The sequence below is a fragment of the Mugil cephalus genome, chromosome 15, assembly GCF_022458985.1.
Source record: "Mugil cephalus isolate CIBA_MC_2020 chromosome 15, CIBA_Mcephalus_1.1, whole genome shotgun sequence".
NCBI lineage: Eukaryota > Metazoa > Chordata > Actinopteri > Mugiliformes > Mugilidae > Mugil > Mugil cephalus.
The window spans coordinates 17,054,561-17,073,231 of NC_061784.1; the positions used below are offsets into that span (position 1 = coordinate 17,054,561).

Below are 18,671 nucleotides of genomic sequence, written 5' to 3' on the forward strand. Positions count from 1 at the left end.
AAAAGTGTTGCCCTTTCTCCTAACTCTCCCACTGCTTCTGCCACAGTGCTGTACACTTGACTTTGATGGCAGATTGCCACTCACTCACTCCCATACCCACCAACAAGTCAGTCTTGCTTCTTAGAGCCAGTTTAACTGCCTTATCAGCTGTCTCATTTCCATTCACATGCACATGGGCAGGCACCCAGAGAAACCTGACTGACACTCCTGCTTTTTCAATTCTCTACAACAGTATTAATAATTCAATAGCAAGATCTGGACGAGCCCCCAAATTCCTCTTTTCAAATGTTTCTAATATTCTTTCAATATCTTGAAATGTATAATTTATCATAATATTAAATAACACAGGACTTATTACACTTCCTTGGGGGGTGCCGTTTTCAATGTTAGCACCCTCAGAGAAAGAGTTATCGATCTTCACTTGAATTCTTCTCTTTTGCAATAAGTTTTTAATCCAGTTTAGCATACATCCTCTAATATCAGCCTCATATAGTTTGATAACCAGGCCCTCTCTCCACAGCATATCTGCTTTTTCAGTGTCTAAAGAAACGGCCACTGCTACTCCTTTGTTAACCATTGCTTTCTTTATATCTGTATCAAGGGAGAGCACAGAATCCATAGTATTTCTTCCTCTCCGAAAGCCGCTTTGTATGTAAGTTAACCATCTTTCTTTCTCTAATTTATACACTAGGCTTTCCTTTCCATAATTTTACAGAGCACTGACGTTAGTGCAATAGGTCTATATGATTCTGCTCTGGAGGCACCTTTCCCAGGTTTTAGAATTAGAGCTATCGCTGCTCATATCCAAGAACAATAGGGAGAATCCTCTCTTTCCATACATAATTAATTAAAGATAACAGTTCATCCAATACCAAGTCATTTAGATTCTGAACAGTTTCATAGCTTAAACCATCGTTTCCAGGATCTGACGATTTTAATCTTTCTAATGGTCTCTGCAGTTCGTCTTTAGAAAGATATAAATTATAGACATCTGTGTCTTCTTCATTCAACTCCATCACATATTTGTAATTCCCTAATGTTTAATTTCTTCTGTTTATGCCCTCTATGTTTTCACCACCACAAACTGCTTTAAATTTATTCTCAAACACTTTTGCTTTTTCAGCATCACTGCTAGCAAACATTCACCCATTCTCTAAAACCAATATCCCAGATTCCCTATAGACTCCAAACATGCCTGCCAAATTACAGTAACTGATGTTTTGATTTTCAATCTTCCCAATATATTTTCTCCAACACTCTTTTTTTTTAGCAGATTGAATCACCCTCTTTCCTTTTGCTCTCAACCTTTTATATTCAACTTCATAAATATGTATAAGTAGGCTGGTGTCCGAGAGCCTTGTGCGTGCTGTATGTGATTGTGTCTGTTGTATTGTGATTGTTTCGTTGTGTTTTATTATCTTTCTATGTAGGGCTCCCTCGGAAACAGCGCGGTTCATCTCAATGTGCTATCCGCGAATAAAATGTGTTATGCAATTTGTGATATAAATACATAAAGATATTGAGCAACCCCGTTGAACTTTTATATTTCCTACTGTGCCTTAATGCAGCAAAGGCCTCCGACAATTTGTAAACATGCCGAACGCGTTCTCGGCTACGTAAATTGCGTAACGTGGACGCCGTCAACTGCGCGGACGGCTATTTTCACGCGCACATTATTACGGAAATGTCGAGAAGAAGGCGGCGCCTTCCCCACTACGTACGCAGTGCGGGACCCAGATACATTATTGACGTTATTACAGACTGTACACGAAATCTATTTCTCCTCGGAGTCGCAGTAAAGTATAGAGCGAAGAATGGGAAGGAGTCTGCGTGGGGTTTTGTACGCTGAAAGCCCGGCCTTCTCCTCCCAACACCGACTTTTGCTTTTCAGCGGAATATCCAGGAGGGACTAGCTTTCGAGGAAGCTTAGCACAAGCTAGCTTAGCAGAGAGGCTAACTCGCTAGCTTCGCTGCTGCCTTATTGTGGCCCTCCACCAACCTCCCAGCTAGCATCCGTCGCATGCACAGAAAGAAAAAATGGTGAGAACAGCTTGTGCGTTGTTTTGTGAAAACTAATCATCTGCTCCTAAAATGTTATAGTCTCCCCCTAAGTGTGTCATATTGTCTTTGAATGTTTTTATTTTTCCGGCGGACCAGGTAAGTAGCATGACTTGCTCCAAGGTTGACAGCTCCTGTCACCTGGCTACTGCGGTTTCTAGTGTCCGTGAATCTGAACACAGTGTTCACTTGAAAACATTTCCAGTTTTAAAGTTACTCTGCTGCACACAATTTGGCAGAGCGCACATTGCGACATCCTCGTAGTGGTTAGGGCCTCTAAATGTCGACAGTATTAGCGCTATTAGCCGTTTTCCCACAACTTGTGAATTCGTTGCAGCTTGTTTTGGTGATCATGTTTTTGTTGATTGAAACCTGCCTTCCTTGCTGCATTGGACATGCACCAAGCTCAAAGAGACGTCTAAGCAGGTGGCTACTAATAGATATATATAAGGATGAAATGGTGGCCAGACATCTAACACGTATGTTTTGCACGTTTGTTGTTTACCTTTAGACGTTTTAAATAAGAAAATGTTCTAGTTGGAAGCAGTTGTTCTATTAACATATTGCCTTTGGGCCTTTCTCAAATCACTTATCTAGCGTGCATCTTTTACTGCCAAGTGTTCTGTGGAAACGGCATGCACAAGAATCCTGCTAAACGAGTTGATGGCGTGGTGCACAATCAGATGTTCTAGTTGTTTACGTGTTGAAATATATAAGCGGAAATGCAGGTTTGTTTGTGTTTGCATTTGTATAATAATAATAAAAAAATAAAACGATAACATGCTGACTTGTATCCAATAGACTGACTCTTTGGTGTTTAATTCCATCCCAGATTAAAAACAGAAGCTTATATTAAACTGTCAGTTAATTTCTGTTAACACTTTACAGCTCAGTAGTGAAGTGATCACAGGAAACGTGGGGAGGAGATGGTATTAAACCATTTATTAATTTATTTTTTTCTTATCTGAATTATCTCCAAGGCGGCTGTTCAACCCTTCATTGTTGTGGTCTGATTTGTTGCTCTGTGACTTCATCTCAAGTGTCCTCGTCAAGGCTCACACTGTGTGTTTGTCTGTTGTGCAGGTGTACCTGTTAAATCCTATAGAGAACCTGAGAAGCTACATCAACAACCGTCCACCTCTGGTCATTTTTATGATCAGCGTCAGTGCAGTGGCCATTGCCTTCCTGACCATCGGTTACTTCTTTAAGATTAAAGAAATCAAGTCTCCAGAGTTGACAGAGGTAAGACACATCCACACACTTCTTTTTTAAAATTGATGTAATTATGCAGCCTGCTCCTTTAAATACCAGTAAAAATGTGATCACTGCTAATGCTAAATGTCAGGCTTTGACCTTTATTGTGTACTTTATGCCACGAGGATGTGTTTGCCCAAAAACTTCAGCTATGCCCCATTTACGATGTGACCTATTCGATATTTTTTAGTCTCTCCCATATCTGTATCTAAGGCTAAAGTTGCCTGGTTCTGTAAAACAATTGGGTAATCCAGGTTTTATTGGTGTATTGTCCAGGTAATACATCATCTGAGCCCATTTTAAACTAGGGTCTAATGTAAATCCTGTTAAAGCTATAATTGGAGGTATTTTGTTAATGTAAAGAATAGGATTTCAGGTACAGTATAAACCAGGTAATAGATGTCTAGTTAATTGCGACATGTGTCCCAACCACATCCAAACCACACGTCCCCTCTGTCTCAGGACTGGAACACCTTTCTACTGCGCTTCAACGAGCTGGACTTCTGCGTCTCGGAGAATGAGACGATAAAGCACGGCCTGAACGAGTCCACCACGCCGGAGAGCATGGTCGTGACCAGCGGCCAGGCTCGCTCCAGCACCCAGGCCCCGCTCCTGCTCGAGGACTCGGGCCCCATTAACATCTCGGTCCCCATCACCCTCACTCTGGACCCCCAGCGTCCGTTTGGAGGGTACTCTCGCAATATCACGCACCTCTACGCCACAGTGCTGGGACAGCAAGTTGGCCTGTCGGGTAGGTTTTCTATCTAATCAGTAGATTCGTTTTATTAGCCCTGCTGTCAGTGGAGGGGGGAAATCTGTTTGTGATGTCTAAAGGCGGCGCTGTAATAATTAACCAGCATTTATATGTTTGTTCATGGAGTCTACAGCGTCTATACGTTAATGATCTGGGAGGTTTGTGTGTGGTGGGGGGTCTTACCTTACCTCTTTGGGTGGTGGCTTTACTTAGACCCTGAGAGCAAACAGTGGCGGCACTGTGTAACATAACGCTTCAGTCCCCCTATAGATTTCACATTAAGAGGTTTTGGAAAGGAGAATACAGTGAAAGTAAATTCCAAATGTGTCATGAGCCTCCTTTTTACACATTGTGTCTACATACTGATTTTTGTGCTGCTGCGATACGATCTTTTAATGTTAAGTATTGGCCTTGGCCTGGTCTTGATCAGATCTTAAATAAACTAAATGTAACACTAACCTAATAGAGGCCTTTTCTTATCTTGCCTACCTTGTATTAGCTTAGATCACGCGTGCACCGTGTGACTGTGTGAAGGACAGTAAACACGTCTGTCAACGTTAATGTATGTGTTTACAGTGTCACTCGTACCAGGTTTCCAGAAAATCTGTGCTCTCTACTCCAGAAGTGTCTTGGTCATTCATCAACATAAACTTATTTTTAAACTTATTTTCACCTTGATGCTATTTATTCCCTTTTTCTTTCGCAGTTTTTTTTATTTTAGTATTTTTTAGCCAACTATCAAACATAATTTACAAATTTCCGTCTGACTGACTTCATTTTCCCCCAGTTAAGTGTGTCCGCATGATTAGCCACGTGATTTTGGTTCTTCTCCTCGGATTTTTGTCAGCATCGACTGTAGCTAAAGCCAACCAGCATCACAGCAGAAAATGTCCCCGAAAAACAACCACCCGATACCGATCTCTAGTGTTCTATGAAGTTTGTGACAGATGAAGGCGCGTACTCTTGCTCTTCGACTTTGCATGTATTTGCTTATTCTATTTCCGTGCTCATTAGTATTCCACAAATCATCTGAATAAAAAAAAAAAAAAAAAAAAAAAAGGCTCATGTGACCCAGTGAGAGGGGTAGCGTAAAGCCTTGATAATCAGTTTAACGGGAAAGTATGAGCTCCTCATAACCATGTAACCCGTTAATCCGATGCTTTCGCTCTGGTTGGAAATAAATCCATTCTGTTTGCACATGTTTGGCCCACGTGGGGTAAACATCAGGAGATGTGACGAGTTTCCTGGAGGAACAGAAACGTGGCGATGGCAAAACAAATGGATGTAATCCTCATGGGCTTTAACAATGAAAACATGGCTCCATCTAGAAATATATATATATATATATATATATATATTTCGTTTTATTTAGTGCCCATGTAAACGGTTAGATTTTTATTTCTGATCTTTATATTTAGTAGAATTATTCAGTAGAATTAATATTTGCTGTTCAGTTATGGGGCATGTCAGAACAAACATTGTTAAAAATTACCTCTATTTGTATTGAAGTTCAGGTGAATTTATTACTTTACCGCCCTACACGCTATTATTAAGATACGTTATCTGCCTCAGAAACATGATGTTATTGCGTCAGAGACAGTTGCTCCCATTCTTCAGGCATGTATCTGTCTGTCATTTATTTTATGGCGCTGTAGTTGTTGAGGGTGTAGAGCTCTTTGCAAACAGCATGAGCCCTTGCCTTAAATCTTAAAACAACCAGAACAGAGGAGAAAAGTCAACAAAGAGCTATGCAAATATTTAATTGCACAGAGCAAATAGTCCCGTCACTATAGACAAAAAAGGAGTAATGTTAATGTGGGGGAAAAAACTAAATTCTTAATTGAAACTTGCAGAAAAATAATTGGTTCAAAACAGTTTTCAAAGAATGAAATATAAAAGAGATTTAAAAATTATGTTGTATGTGAATACAAAATTATAATACACAAGTGCATTTATTATAAATGATTCCAAAAAAAAAGATTCACATCCTCAGCTGTTTGACTTTGCTTATATTTGGTGACCACATCTGTACATACACATCTATAGACCCGTCGGCCCCACCGCTCTGATAATCGTCTAATCCCCTCTGCAGATTATTATAAATGTAAACCCACAAGATCGGCCTGTCATTTGTTGTCAGGGGAGTATCTCGGCATGGCGTCAAATATTCCTGCTGTTTTCTCTCCTTGATATCCCGCCGCGAGAACTGTACACAGACTGTTCAAGGCTCTCCTAATTACCTCAGAGCTATGAGGTTGCTAAGTCACGCTCATGGGTGTGCTTCATAAAAACATATGTCTGCTCAAAATCAATTCAATACACTGAGGGAGTGTGAGTCTCAGGTCTAATCATGTAAACCAGGGCTCTCAAACATACAGCCCACGGGCCGAAAGCCACAGGGTTTAATCTGGTCTGTAGCACGAATGTGCAAATTACATAGAAAACTGCAATTTTTCAGTAAAAAATAAGTACTATCTCTAATTTGTCCACTGTTTTAGTTAGAGAAGTGGACAGAACACACCACTGAAACCCAGGATTTAGCAGCAACATGCCTGAATTTCAGTTATTTCTTTAAAGGTACTTTATTAAATGTAAACATCCTCCTAATTTTCTGACAGATGCAGAAAGATTTATTAAACCCCGACAGGCAATTCGGTTTCTTGTTCTTCTTTGCACTAAAACAAATGGAAAATAACATATAAGTTCTTGCTTATATGTTATTATGCTGTTATCTTACTGGTTTGTCCCACTTGAGGTCAAACTGGTCTCAATGTGGCCCCCCCGAACTACGACGACTTTGACATCCCCGGTGTAAACCGTCTAATAATCTGTTTTCTTCTCCTTGTGTTTTTCCGTTTAGGCCGGGAAGCTCATGAAGAAATAAACATCACTTTCACCCTGCCCGTATCCTGGAACTCAGACGACTGTGTGCTGCACAGCCACTGCGAGCAGGTGGTGTTCAGCACTTGCATGACCATCACAGCGGCCAGCAATATCTTCCCAGTCACAGTGTGAGTTGGCAAACTTCCCCGGCTCATGGGGACACATTTTATATCGGCCTAGATCGAGCAATAGGGACGAAAATGAAGTACAGCTTCCTGGTGTTGTTTTTTATTTCCTCATCAGTTCTGGTATTTGACTGTCAAAAACACGACACACGTTAGACTTGTCTGTAAACAAAAGTACATTCCATAAAAAGTTATTATTATTTTGGTAAATAAAAATGTAAACACAACCTGGAAAAGTGCATTCCTCACAAATATCGACGTATTGAAGCTGCTATTTCTCCCTCCCCGCTGTGTTTTCTTTAAACATTTCATGCGCTCAGCCAGCGAACTGTCTTCCTCGGAAACTTTTTAAAAAAAAAACTCGCACACTGCTACCGCCATCTTGTATATTTACAAATGTTTGTGATGCATTCAGGTTGTGACGGAAATTCCCCTTTTCCCCGAGTCGTTTCCTCGACCTTTTTATGTTCATGTTTCTATGATTTATGTGTAACATCCAGGTCAATGATGGTTAATATCAGTGCATTTTTTCAGTGAGATATCAGACTTATCGGAATGATGTCTTCATTTCCTGATATCGGCCCGATAATTATCATGCACCCCTAGATTCAAGGCAATTAATGATAATTTCATGCGTTTGCACTACAAAACTGAACTTTGCTCTACTCGTTATCCTATCGTAACAAATTTGATGATATTCGTCTGTAATGGTGTTGCTAGCTCTCAGCCGTAGCCAGATTTTAAATAGTGAAAAACCCTGATCTGATCCTGTAGCTCTGCACGATTTACACAGAGTTTTCACAAATAACTTGCGTGCCCGTGCACAGGGTGTAAGTTTGCCGTTACAGTCTCCAGGACCCTTCAAGGATGTGTAGCAGCGTGTCTTGTCAAGCTCTCAAATTATAACTAGGCCTAGTCAAAGTACTGCATCTGAAATGAGGATGTGAAAGCCTTTAGCTTCCTCTATATCAGATCATTACTTGAGTTAGAGGAAGGTTCTCATTACTTCTGTGCACTTAAATTGGTAGACATTAGAACTGTATTTGTGGAGCCCTCTGTTGGTCCTTAGGTAAACTGCATTTATCTGTAAGACCATAAATAATTATCCACAATTTTCTCTCAGCTTATTGATTGTTTTGATTATAAATCACCAAACCTTATTGACATGTGCTTTTGTAATGGATTTCAATGGTTCCATGATGCCAACTGTGCATATTTTGGTTTGCAGGCAGCCGCCACACTGCGTGCCGGAGACGTACACCAACGCAACATCTTGGTACAAGGTGTTCACGACGGCCCGTGACTCGGATACTAAATACAGTCAGGACTACAACCCGTTCTGGTGTTACAAAGGAGCCATCGGCAAGGTGTACCACGCACTCAACCCAAAGCTTACCGTCATCGTTCCCGATGTGAGTCTCCACCTCACTGTTTTTTTATAGCGCCGGAGCTTCTGGTTCAATTATCTATAAGTAGAAGTGCTGCTTCCACAATAACACATGTACAGAATATATCTCTCACCCTTTTTTTAAATCAAACTACATGCTTATATTAAGTAAAGCTCGAACAGATGTAGAAACACTTTTCACTTCTGTGTAATTACTGTTTGAAGAAAACAGGATGTCACATGATTACCAGGAAAATCTGAGCCGGTATCCGGGCGGATACAGGCATTTTGAATGTGATCAGATCTGAATTTGGCTTCAGCGAAACCTGATGTTCTTCAATTGTTTATTTAAGTTCTGCTATGAACTAAAACATCTTCTTCCTCTTCTGTTTTAATGGCTAGCATCAAAGCTGCTAACTACAACAAGACAACAAATCAAATATCATTTGACTAAACAAGGAAGATGAAAAAAAGCCTTTATGATCAAATCGGGACTCAGATCAGACGATACCGAATCTGAAAGGATCGGTATTGCATCGGGGAGGCAAAAAAAAAAACTTGGTTGAGGCATCCCTAGATGGAAAACCAGCATTCTAGCTTGATATAAAACAAACTAGACAGTCAAATGTGGCTCTCAGGGGAGTTTAGTCCTATACTGGTGGTGGTGGACTGTTCCAGGATAACAATGATCCCATTGACAGCTGAATGTTCCAGTGAGCCAATCTGAAAATATATGCTGTGCCTGCACAGTTACCTGATCTCCACCCGTCCTGAACAAAGAGACAATTCAACAGCGTGGCCTCAGTCACCACCACCATCATCAGAAGATGTAATGGACGGATGCCTTTTGTCTATTTTTATTTCTTCTTCATTTATTTTGATGAAAGAAGCTTTTTTTTAGTTTCTATACATGCTTGATTTCTCCAGGCTTCAAGCTTCATGTGCAGTTCAATATAAAACATGAGGTCCGTTAAGTTAAATCAGCTTGTGGCTGAGACAGCTATAGACCAACTCTTCTATCCTCTTATTATTTCTCCCTTTGAATAGTCTGAATACAGACTGCTGCCACCTGCTGGTATGAAGAGTTATGTCCTTTCATGCAGGTTCAGTAGGTATGTTTCAGGTTCAGAGTCATCCAGGTCATGATAATCCAAAAGGTGTTTAAAAAAAAAGGCAACTGGACTTGTAGAGGTTTGAGAACACGTTTCACCACTCGTCTGAGAAAATTCTTCAGTTTTCAGGCATTTCATAGGAATTAGTTGAACCAGTTTGTGGTTCTCACAGAAGTCAAGCAAGTTTCCGACGGGTTTTTAAACCTCAGCTTCCCACCAGTCCCTCAGAACGTTTTGTGTCCTATGTCGTGGCAGTTAGCTGGAGGCAAAACAACCAAGAATTGGAGGCAAAAACGAACCACCACAGAGCAGAATAGGAGGCTCAGGTAGCCTGTATAATAGCCCCATTAGCGCAGTCATTTGCCTGTTTAACAATCACAACACGTATGGAGCTGTTGGTTCAGTTCACAATAACCCAGGCCTGATGCAGGTTTGTTTTAACAACATAAAACTTGTTCGTAAGTATTCAGGACAACTAAGGATTTCCATATCCTCATTTTCTCTTTAGCGTACACGCTTGGTTTCTCTATCAAGACCGTTGAACAGTAGCTAATCCTGCCAGACCCTCCGTCTATTGTGTTATTGATTACAGTTCAGAATCACAGTTCTGGGAAGTGAGGATAGTACATATTCAGATAAAACCATTGTTAAAATCAACAAACCAAGCAACAAGCTGCTAGTCAGAGTTAGCTAATGTGTAATTCATGTGGATTAGTTTTCCTCCAGCTAAGCCCCGCCCACGAAAAAACACAATGTGTAGAGATGTAACCTTGCTGGTCTAAAAGTGGGATTTTTATTTTTTTCATTTCATCCATAGTAAATAACTTAAGTATTTGAAAAAGTAGATTTAAAGTCACTCTGTGATGTTCAACCTTTTAACTGTTTCCTCACCAGGACGACCGTTCCCTCATCAACCTTCACCTGATGCACACTAGCTACTTCCTGTTTGTCATGGTCATCACTATGTTCTGCTATGCAGTCATAAAGGGGCGGCCTGGCAAAGTGCGACAAACCAACCCCGACTTCTGCCCTGAGAAGGTACATCAGACACCAGCAGTGCTATATGACTTCAACAGGTAGTTTCAGCCAAGCATCGGTCGACCAGTGATCGTTCAAAGACACAACTTGATTGTGACTCTTCACACAGCTGACTTTCTTCTTCCGTTTCTGCTTCCTGCTACGCACAAACACTCAAATCAGGCTACATCACACTTTAGGAGATATTTTTCACAGACATTCTGCTACTTCTTCTTTTAGCTAGTAGTTGTAGTTTCCCCTCTGTATCGGTTGAAACAAGCCCCACAATGAAATCCGAATGGAGGCTACTTACAGAGGTACCACACATTCTTATGAGCTTGCTGTAAATCTACTGATCCGCTGATCCCATAGGTGGCAGTAATGCAGCAGCAGAAGAAGAAAAAGAAGAGAAAAAAGCTAAACACGCGGATGAAAAACTCTTAGATTTGACATCAGTCTGCAGTAGCGTGCCAGCTAACGTTAGCCTCAGTGGCTTTTTACAGTAGTTTGACCAAACTGCTCCTCGTCCGCGTGGACTCGTTTCATCAACTCATCTAGATTTTAAATTGTAAACCTTTAGAGAAGTCTTTGAGAGTGGAACTCGGGAATAAATATGTATCACCTTTCACCACAGCCACTGTAAACATATCGGCTCGCACCAGGTCAGAGACGAACCACTTTAAGAAAGGTCACTCCTCTGACCTGAATGAGGCGAGCTGGTGGTGGGGGCTGAGCCGGAGATTCCTACATCTAAAGAGCACGAGCCAGCGGCTCGGTCCGTTTTGCTCATGATGTTGAAAGCAGATGTGCCGACCGAGCCGAGCGGAGGACGTTCTTGTTGTGTCAGCTGCGCGTAAATCGATGTTCTGCTTCACGAGGAAACCATCAGCAAACATTTTAAATATGACGGCTGGAACATAACGCGGCTCTGATTTCTACTCTGTCACTTCTGCTTTTCTGTTTGGTGCAAAGTCCTCATGTTATGCACAGCTCTGGTAACTGTTAAGCTCCTCCTAGTGGTCGTATAAGGAATCGCTCTTGGGCAAACATGACCTGACCAAACTATCTTTTGCTCTGCTCTCTTTTACTCTTTCGGTGAAGGATTTCCCTCATCATCCGGTCTGTAAGCGGCACTAAACGGCGTTTCTTGTGTTGCAGGTGGCGTTGTCAGAGGGTTAAAAAGACTTCAGAGCGATATGGCAGGACTTACCCGTAACACGGACGAATTCAAAGAAACAGAAGAAAGAAAAAATAAACATACCAGTTGCCTAGTGATCCCCGGAAATACGATAAGGGACACAAAAGCTCTGTGAATGCATTACTCTTGCAATGTTGGGTTTCTCCAACCAAAGATATACAAGTGCCTGTATCTGTGGTGTAAATATTTGTAGGAACTCTGATATTCTGTGCAAAACCTTTTTTGTTTGTTTTGTTTTGTTTTTGTTTGTTTTTTTTTGTCTTATTTTTGCCTGAGTCCCCATGTGCCACATCAGAAATCAGAACATGCAGTACGTTAAAGCAGAAGGCCAGGTCCAAAAACAAAAAAAAACACAAAAAACAAATACATCGCTGTTTTTCTTTCTGCCGCGTTTCATCACGCAATATTTAAAAAAAAGAAAAAAGAAAGAAAAGACAAAGAGAGAGAAATAATATTGATGAGATGTGACTTTCTGCTGTAAGTGTTTCTCAGAGTCAGCATGATGCTCGGTCAGTTGAAGTTTGCGGCTCAAGGAGGGAAGAGAGTGAAGTAGCACTTTTCTCTGCAGCGTCAGAAGTTTATTTATTCGGACCCTCCGTCGCGTCCCGACCAGCTGCAGGAACTTCCTGTGGTCAGTTTTTAGGTCAGGACGAGTGGCCGCCACACCGAAGACGTCGTCCTGCCTTCTGTTCTCCTGCGTCTGCTCGCCTTCCTGCCTCCTCTCGTCTTCTTTTCATTCGCCGCCGGTCGCTTTGAGCTGCAGCAGCGTTTTGCGGCTCGGTCCGGTCTCCTCCGTCGCACTCGGAGGAAACGAAACATTTTCTTGCCTTACCTACTCGGTGGACTTGCTCGCTTAAGAATAGGCTGCGAGATGAGCCAGTGGTCTGAGATCCTTTGTCCCATTGATGTAAATGTCAAGTGGCCCTTGAGTTATTATATTTTGATGCGTTATGTTTTTTTTTTTTTTTATCAGTCCAGTTGCACGTGTTTGCATAGTCAGTGCACCTTCAGATTTCTTGCACATTTTGTTCTTTTCACCTGTGAGGTTTTTTTGTTTTACTTTTTTTTATTTTGTGTGTTTCCAAAATCAAATTCTGATATTGAGGGTTTAGCCTTGAAGTAAAGATAAATATAATTATATACTAGCATATAATTATATTTATGATTAATATATTTATCGTTAACACACGATCTTTTTTTTAACTGTTTAGCAGTGAAACAAAATGTGCAACTCATTGTCTTTTTTTTTTTGTTGTTGTTGGTTTGTGTCTTGTGTGGATGCACGTGAGTGAGTTTGGGCGGCGTCGAGGTGGACTGCTATTCTCCGATATCTGGTGCCCGAGCATCTGATCTGCAAACGACTCTCACTTCTCATTGCACAGAAATGAAACGAGCTCAAGCTCCTCAGATTTCCGATTGGCTCTCGTTGTGTTTGGCTGAATCTCTTTATTTGAGATCACAGCGAACTTTGACAATCATTCATTCGAAACATACAAAAAAAAAAGAAAATTTAAAACATCAGATGGTAAATTGGGCAAAATATCGACGGGAGAATTAAGAAACCATGGAAACAGTCTACTGTGTGTTCGCTTTTAATGTTCATGATGTATGATGTTTTGATTTTTTTTTTTCTTTTGTCTTTCAATAGCGATTATTGATACTTACCTCTGTGCTATAATTTTGTTCCATAATTGACGTACCTGTTGAATGTACTTTTTTATAAGCAGCATAATCTAAATCTGAGATGCAAGAATTCCAAGTGATTTTAAACTATGATGTAGTTTTTTTTTTTCCTCTCTTTCTGTTCGAAAGGCTTTACTTGAATTGTGATTTTGTTCGAGTGGTTAAAAACAAGGTTTATCTTTTTTTTTTTGTGACGGAAATGAATCTCTGGTCATTGTTATTGCATCAAACACATACTGGTTTGAGTTTCGTGTGTGCGAGTGTGAATGGAGGCGAATGAGTGAAAGTCAATGGGTTTTGGTCCTGACGGTTGTGATTATTTTCCCCCCACACTGAATGATGCTAGTACAAAGTCTTCCTATTTCTCACGTGTATCATATTTGAGCATGTATCCTCTCTTGCTTTCGTCCTGCCATTTGGACTTTTATTTGCAGTTGTAAATTCTGGGTGATGGATGGGGAAGTGGAACTCGTGAATGAAGCATGCCATACTTTTTTCTTATTTTTCTCTTTCTTTTTTTTTTTTTGCCAAAACGTCAAAATGAATATTTGTATCCTGCTTCTCGTCCCTCCTCGTTGCGTTCATCCTCGTTTCAGAATCGCTTCTATTTAATTGCAAAATGCCTTAACATTGTCCAGTTTCACTTGTCTTTGCTTCACATATCACACATTGTAATACGCAGCCAAACGAGTAGTCTTTATATCGCGTGTGAGCTCAAACGCTTCGTGTGTGCATTTTGGAGTTCGAGGAGAGGCTGCTTGCCGTTTTAGTTTCCAAGCTACTCCACTATATCACCAAGGACTGGAGTTTAAAAAGAAAAAGCAAAAAAAAAAGCAGCGGATTCATGTCCTCTTTAAGTTGCACCATGTCACAATGTTGTTTGCTTTACACGAAGCATCTCGAATAAAAGGCCGGCCACCACACCCCGTTACCCTCCTCATCATGTTAGCAGCGCTTACAGGCAAGTATTAAGCCAACTCTGTGCCTTCTGCACTGTCGAGCTGCATCCACCTCTCTGTACATACATAAGATAGGACCATAGGTTTAAATGTGGCTAGGACGTCCTTCAGACCCCTCCCCTCCTCCTCCTCCCCTTCCTCCTCCTCCTCCTCCTCCTCCTCCTCATCCTCCTCCTCTCTCCAGTGGAACTGCTGTAAATGAATCCAAGTTTAAATAAACTGTCTCTAAACTTCAAAACCGCTTTTGTCCCTGACTTCTGCTTTGGTCTGTTTCTACTGGGAGATTAAAGCTGTTGAGAATAAATAAACAAGCAAAGTGCCATATAAATTCTGGGGCTTAATATATGTCTGTAGGAATTAAAGGATGAGACTGGCGATGTCTGATTTCTCTTTCTGTTAATAAATCACATGGAAAGATGCAAATGCTGCCCATCTACAGTTCCCAGTCTGGAGCCTTTTTTAATGATGGAGGTTTTTTTAATGATGTAAACTTCTAAAAATAACTCACGGACATATAGATATATAAATAGACTTTATTCACCCACAAGGGAAATTGGTTGGTCACAGTAGCTCAGTTGGACAAAGCAACACTCTTGAGAACCACAAGTAAAAATAATAATTCAAAGTAAATAATATAAATATATGTAATATGAGCAAAAATGTACAGGGTTTGCATTTTTATATATTATATACATTGCATAGGAAGGATTATTAAGGAGCAAGGTGTGACAGATTCTCCACAATGGAGAGCAGTTTGCTCAGTGACCTAAATAAAATCTAAACATCCTTGTTGGATTACATGAAAAAAAAGGTTTTTGCATATTTTAAAAAGAAATACCACTTATGCCGCTGTACACCAAAGTGCAGAGGAAAAATGTGGAAATAGAAAATCTTCAGGGTAACCATGCACACGCCTTTGGACTCATACTTTAGCTTTGACTTTGACTTTTCTTGGCAAAACTGTCATTTTCCAGATCCGTCATATTGTGAGGGCATCTCCTGTGCACAGCTTTCTTCAGGTTGAACTGCAATACTTTGTGTGCAATGACAGGTCTGAGCTCTCTGAGTCCTGGCCCTTTGAATAAAAAACATCCATCTTTTCCTGCTGAAGTTACACTCATTTTCAACTTAGCATCAAAATACCAAGACCTTCTGCTGATATGTGTGATTCCCTACAGCTTCACTAGAGCTCCATTTCCAGTTGAAGGAAAGCAACCGACCACAAAACGTGATGCTGTCACCTCCGTGCTTCACCATGGCGTGGTGGTCTTTTGCTTATGTGCGTTACTTTTGAGCTGCGAAACAGTTATGTCCGTCATAATAAAGAAAAGTTTATTTCTGACTCCTTATGACTTCTGTGCCATCTGAGTCATGTCAATAAGCTGAAGCAAAGACACTTTTAATACGCAGCGTGCGTTGGCTGAAACGCATTCTTTATCTGTGAGGCACAAAGGGCAGACGGCAGCAGGGCAGAATTTCCAAGCAGGTCTAACCACTGGAGACCCTGATGAACAAAGGTCAGAATTAGCCCCTGAGACCTCAGACCACAGAGCGACCCCGTTTACCCATGGGGGCTGAAACAGGAAGAAGGTGAAGCTCTGAGAATATTTCAGAAGAACAGAAATTTCTCCTTTTTTTTACACATATTCGTGATCCCCAGAGGATGAATGTCACTATTAAATGATGCACCTCTGTGAACCTGGGGAGGGTGCACCAGGCCATGACAAACAGTTTAGAGTCAGACCTCTTAATGATGACGTCCTCAGCGCCTGCCAGACATGTTACACCTGACGTGGGAGCTGGCAGAGCATGAAAGGATGGTGATGACGGACAAGACAACTATAAAAATGAGAATGTTTGGTTTCACTGAGTCAAGCAGTGGCTACGTCATCAGGTTCAGCACATACAGCACACACTGCAACAGGACTGTAACTGCACGGGCTCCTCACCTGTCTTCTAGGAGGCGTCCATGTTGTCACGTGATCAGCGACTAGTTGGTATGATGCTGAAAGCGACTAGTAATTTTTTTATTTCAAAAATGTGCAACAGTAAGGTGGCTGTACAACTGCCGTGAACAAACATACCTATATACACTCACTTGCCACTTTATTAGGTTCACCTGTTCAACTGCCTGCTAACATAAATAGCTAATCAGCCGATCACATGGCTGCAATTCAATGCATTTAGGCATGTAGAGGTGATCAAGACAACTGGCATCAGAGCATCAGACTACAGTTCACACAGGCTCACCAAAATTGGACAATAGAAGATTGGCAAAACGTGGATCAATTTCAGCTGCGACATTCAGATGTCAGGGTCAGAATTTGGCATAAACGGCATGAAAGCATGGATCCATCCTGCCTTGTACCAGCGGTTCAGGCTGGTGGTGGTGGTGTACTGGTGTGGGGGATATTTTCTTGCCACACTTTGGGCCCCTTAGTACAAACTGAGCATGGTTTACATGCCACAGTCTACCTGAGTATTGTTGCTGACCATGTCCATCCCTTTATGACCACAGTGTACCATCTTCTGACGGCTACTTCCAGCAGGATAATGCACCATGTCACAAAGCTCATATCATCTCAAACTGGTTAATTGAACATGACAATGAGTTCACTGTACTCCAATGGCCTCCACAGTCACCAGATCTCAATCCAGTAGACCATCACCTTTGGGATGTGGTGGAACGAGAGATTGGCATCATAGATGTGCAAGCGACAAATCTGAAGCAACTGTGTGATGCTATCATGTCAACATGGACCAAAACCTCTGAGGAATGTTCCCAACACCTTGTTGAAAGTATGACACGAAGAATGAAGGCATTTCTGAAGGTAAAAGGGGATCTGGAAAGGTTAAGTTCTGTGTAGACATTCGTGTGTTGCTCCTCCTCCTCCTCCTCCTTCCAGGGGCAGAGGTGGGGGTTAATAAAGAGCTCTTAAATGCAGCAGAGAACATTCAATTTGATTACTCCCCTCCCTCAGTTAATGTGACCAGAAAGAACACCGTGCCGTTTTCTTGCAATGTGCCTTGGACAGTTTCCAGCCAGACACGATGCACGCAGCATAAAGCAGGTTTGGGCGATATCTTTAATAAATCCCTGCGTTGGCATTGCTCCATTTCATTGAGCTCCATCGCAAACAAGTCCCGTGATTTCTGTAGAAGTCGCCCTTATTTATTATTGAGAAACTCAACCGAGCACACATTGTGTAGGTTTTGGTCTCGTCGTGGAATTTCCCGACACCAAACTCTTGGAAGCTTATCTTCCGTTCTAGGAAGCGGAACACGTACACAATGATTATAATGCGGCATGCATGAAGATCTGAACCTGTGACTCATCGGTGAGCCACGGCAGGAAGCCGTATCCGGTACTGAAAAGGCAACTAACTCGAACGAGGGAACAGAGCAATCACGTATGAAATTCACATAATAATGGGATGAAAGGCGGCGTAATTTCAGAGAGAAGCAGATGACTACGAATCAGCCACTTAGCTGAGGGGCATAGTGTGCTGCATCTTGAGCGTGTTGTGGGAGGATGTAGAGTGGAGGCCAAGGGGGACGACTGTACGCTGGAGGCTGATAATGGCGGACCACCGCGTCTGTTTGGTGAAGCAGCCATGGGCAGTGGGACTGATATATACCAAGTCACAGCCTGGAAATGGATATTCTAATAATTCTCACCGAGCATTATTAAAGAAGGCGAAATATAGTGTGGTTACTCTGTCTGTTCTATTATTAATATATGGAATTAACTCTTAAATGACATGAAAGAAAGTCAAATGAACTTGTAGAGTTTCTTGGAAATTTTTCTTGGATATTGTCTGGAAAAGATAGCACTCCGGACACATGATAATCACACAATACTGAAAGAGTTCAAGTATTAGAGTATATATTAATTTGCATGTAATTGGCTGGCCTCCCAAAGTTAAGAATACACACGTCCACTTAGCATAAATGCTAATGAAAATGACCACAACTGTGGTCACATCCATAACTGAACCACATTCCTGAAACAGCTTGTCACACAAAAATATGACAGTGTCTCCTCTTACGTAACCTTGAGGTATAGGTTTTCAACATGGGACCCCTTGGTGCAAAATCTTTGGTTGATTAGACATTTTTTTATATATTTTTTAAATTTTTACCCACAATTTTGCCCCACAAATTTAAATTTCTTTAAATACAAATTAACATGAATCCAACATATTTTAGTAAAGGGATAAATGGAGGCAGAAGACATCATT

General features: G+C 41.3%; 1 protein-coding gene across 2 annotated transcripts; it reads left to right on the plus strand.

Moving 5' to 3' along the window:
• The first annotated feature begins 1,706 nt into the window (after window positions 1-1,706).
• tmem248 (transmembrane protein 248) lies at window positions 1,707-14,668 on the plus strand. Of its 2 annotated transcripts, none has more exons than XM_047607129.1 (7): window positions 1,707-2,040; window positions 3,142-3,300; window positions 3,775-4,063; window positions 6,927-7,077; window positions 8,303-8,486; window positions 10,468-10,649; window positions 11,749-14,668. In XM_047607129.1, exons 1-7 carry the CDS (start codon window positions 2,038-2,040, stop codon window positions 11,804-11,806), a joined length of 1,026 nt encoding a protein of 341 aa, XP_047463085.1. In that variant the 5' UTR covers window positions 1,707-2,037; the 3' UTR covers window positions 11,807-14,668. The 2 variants fall into 2 exon arrangements, with proteins under 2 accessions (XP_047463085.1, XP_047463086.1); XM_047607130.1 differs by having other exon boundaries at window positions 10,468-10,611.
• Window positions 14,669-18,671: the final 4,003 nt, after the last annotated feature.

What these genes read in the sequence shown, in the direction of transcription:
- tmem248 (XM_047607129.1), top strand. An exon ending in ACAGCAAGTTGGCCTGTCGG is followed by an intron (nt 4,064 to 6,926) that starts GTAGGTTTTCTA and finishes TTTTCCGTTTAG; the next exon opens with GCCGGGAAGCTCATGAAGAA. An exon ending in AATATCTTCCCAGTCACAGT is followed by an intron (nt 7,078 to 8,302) that starts GTGAGTTGGCAA and finishes TTTGGTTTGCAG; the next exon opens with GCAGCCGCCACACTGCGTGC.